Below are 2,843 nucleotides of genomic sequence, written 5' to 3' on the forward strand. Positions count from 1 at the left end.
CCAGCCCGCCCCTTGCACCCCCCCCATTCCCACACCCAGCCAGCCCCCTTATACCCATGATCCCCAACCTCAGGCTGAGAGCGAGGTTGCAATCAGCTGGTTGAATCTGGTTGCCTGTGACTCTCGGGGCAGCACAGGCCCCTCGCTCTTGCACCTCTGGAGGGATTTCTTTCTGGAAGCTTCCACGGGTGCTCTGGCCAGAAACCCGGGGAGTTTCCTGCTCACTGTTTCCCAACACGCCTGTCAAGCTGCGGCCCGACTCCGGAAGCCGCTGGAGGCGCGAGTACTTGCCCGGTCGAGGGGTTCATGATGCAGCCCCCCTTGTCCGGGGCCGTCCGGCAGCTGCAGCCGCGCTCCAGGGTGTCGTGGTTCATCCCAAAGTTGTGGCCCAGCTCGTGCGCCAGCGTCACGGCCGCGCCCAGGGGGCTGTCCGAGTGGTCCTCGAGAGAGCACAGGGCACAGACTACAGCTCCTGTTGCCAGCTTCCCACCCCCCGGCCATGAGTGTCTTCTCGACACGGGCCTGACAGCTCCCCTGGAAGGAACCGTGGAGAGCCACAGGGATGCGTTAAAGCTTGAAAAGATGGGACAGCCTGGCCGGCGTGGCTCAGTGGTTAGATCACCAGCTCTCGGACCCAAGGGTCACGGTTCGATTCCTGGTCAGGGCACAGCCCGGGATGCGGGCTCCATCCCTAGTGGGGGGCATACAGGAGGCAGCCGATCGATGATCCTCTCTCATCATCGATGTTTCTCTCTCTCCCTTCCTCTCTGAAATCAATAAACATATTTTTTTTAAAAAATACATTGTTGCTTCACGTTAATAAACCAAAACTAGTCAATCAGTGAGTGGGGCGTGCAGGAACCGTGCCCAGGAGTGGAGTTTCTGTGCTGCAGGCCCTGCCTCGGGCCCTGCTCTGCGCTGCCCGGCGCGAGGGGAGGGCTCCCCAGAGGCGTCCGGGACGCAGGCTGTGTGGTTCCGAGAAAGACCCTCCGAGACCCACCGCCCCTGTGGGGCCTCGCAGGGAGGGGGCCCCCGGCCATGAAGGCTGCACCTGCCTCTGTCGCGAGTCCTCAGTCGGAGGACGGGGTGGCGTCGGGGAGCCGAGTTCTCCGAGGGGTGAACGCCCTAATACATGCCTGTCTGGGTTTCCGGTTCCCGCTGTAGGGCGCCCCGCAAATCTGTCTCAGGAAGTCCTCCCTCACGAACCGCACACGCCGGGGAAGGGCTGGGGCCGAGCCCAGCTGCGGGGGCTGGACCGCACGCTTCCCTCGGAGTTTCAGGGCTCCCCTCCAGACTCCTCTCCGCCGCTTCTTCTGAACCGGGAGAGCCTGGCTTCCCTACCCGTGGCCTCGCTGTTTGACTTCCTTCCACGCATAGGAGCTTGTAAGCACAGCTTCTCTTAAAAGGTCCTCACAAACGGCTTACATTGTGATGAGGACAAAAAACCCACCTCCTTCTTCACAGCATCACCCCCAAACCCAGCCGCTTGGGCCAGTGTGACACAGAGCAGGGCTTTCAGGCACCGAGCTCAGCGCCCGCTCTGTCCCAACAACAAAACTGTTCCCAGTGGGTGAGGGGTCTGCTTCCTCGCCGCGGGCCTTCCTCACGTCTGTGAGGCTTTGAAGGAGGCGTGGCTGCCTCTGGCACCGAGGGTGTAAGTTCAGAGGCGCCGGGAGACAGCCTGGGAGTGTGGGATCTGGCTGAGCAGCTGATCTTTGCATATCTGGTGAGCGTTTCAGAAATTCAAGGGGCCAGGCCTGCTCTTCCCACTGGGCGCCTCTCTTACCCGTGGGTCAAACAAGGAACGAGTCTCAGGCTGATCTCAACCGAGGCCGAGCGGCCCCACCTACTTCCTGTCGCTTAAGGCTGGCTTTGAGGATTCTCACTGCAGTCCACATATTTGTTCCTACTTCCCACATCCATTTTCACCCATTTTTTAAAAGTTATGCGTCCCTGTATGCTTTTCCAGGAGGAATCTTTTTAAATATGTTCTTATTGACTTCAGAGAGAGGAAGGGAGAGGGAGAGAGAAACATCAAGGATGAGAGAGAATCATGGACCAGCTGCCTCCTGCACGCCCCCTACTGGGGATCAAGCCTGCAACCCGGGCATGTGCCCTGACCAGGAATTGAACCCTGACCTCCTGGTTCATGGCTCGACGCTCAACCACTGAGCCACGCCGGCCGGGCTCCAGGTGAATGTTTGTGTGGAAACAGAATAAGGGGTATGAACTCCAGGAAGCCACTTAACCTGATCAGATTGGTTATGAAACGTTTAAGCTCCGCACGCTGGCGGCAGAACCCGCGGGCTTATGCGGAATTGAGTTTCGGCTCTAAAAACACAGACACCCATCTGAAGTGGCGAAGTCAGTTAGCAACCGGCCGTGGAACCACGAAACAGAAAATGATTCCCTCTTAAAACTTTACGGGCGTCTCTGGAAACGGACTGCTGGGCTGGGACTCGAAATGACCCTGGCACCACCCACAGCCCACCTCTCCGTGGCTTCCCCGGCCCGGCTCTCACACAGGCCGGCCTCCGGGCTCAAGAGAAGCCAGCAGGAGCCCAGTCAAGCCAGCAAGCCGAGGAGGGCCTGTGACCCTCCCTGCAGCCTCCCCCTCTCCTCCCCCTCCAGAAACACAGACACCCATCTGAAGTGGCGAAGTCTGTTAGCAACCGGCCGTGGACCCACGAAACAGAAAATGATTCCCTCGTAAAACTTTACGGGCGGCTCTGGAAACGGACCGCTGGGCTGGGACTCGAAATGACCCTGGCACCCGAAATGACCCTGGCACCGCCCACAGCCCACCTCTCCGTGGCTTCACAGAGGCCGGCCTCCGGGCTCAA

The 2,843-nt window shown here is 59.7% G+C and overlaps 1 protein-coding gene across 1 annotated transcript in view; it reads right to left on the reverse strand.

The window, feature by feature from the left end:
- The window catches only part of ADAM12 (ADAM metallopeptidase domain 12), a gene marked incomplete at its 3' end in the record, with an annotated part of 130,512 nt that overhangs the window by 24,038 nt on the left and 103,631 nt on the right, over positions 1–2,843 (reverse strand). Inside the window, exon 11 of the mRNA XM_014530146.1 lies at positions 288–440. Within this exon, the coding sequence (XP_014385632.1) occupies positions 288–440 (153 nt within the window). The remainder of the gene's footprint in view (positions 1–287; positions 441–2,843) is intronic.

The sequence above is a fragment of the Myotis brandtii genome, unplaced genomic scaffold (genome assembly GCF_000412655.1).
Source record: "Myotis brandtii unplaced genomic scaffold, ASM41265v1 scaffold725, whole genome shotgun sequence".
Taxonomy (NCBI): Eukaryota; Metazoa; Chordata; class Mammalia; order Chiroptera; family Vespertilionidae; genus Myotis; species Myotis brandtii.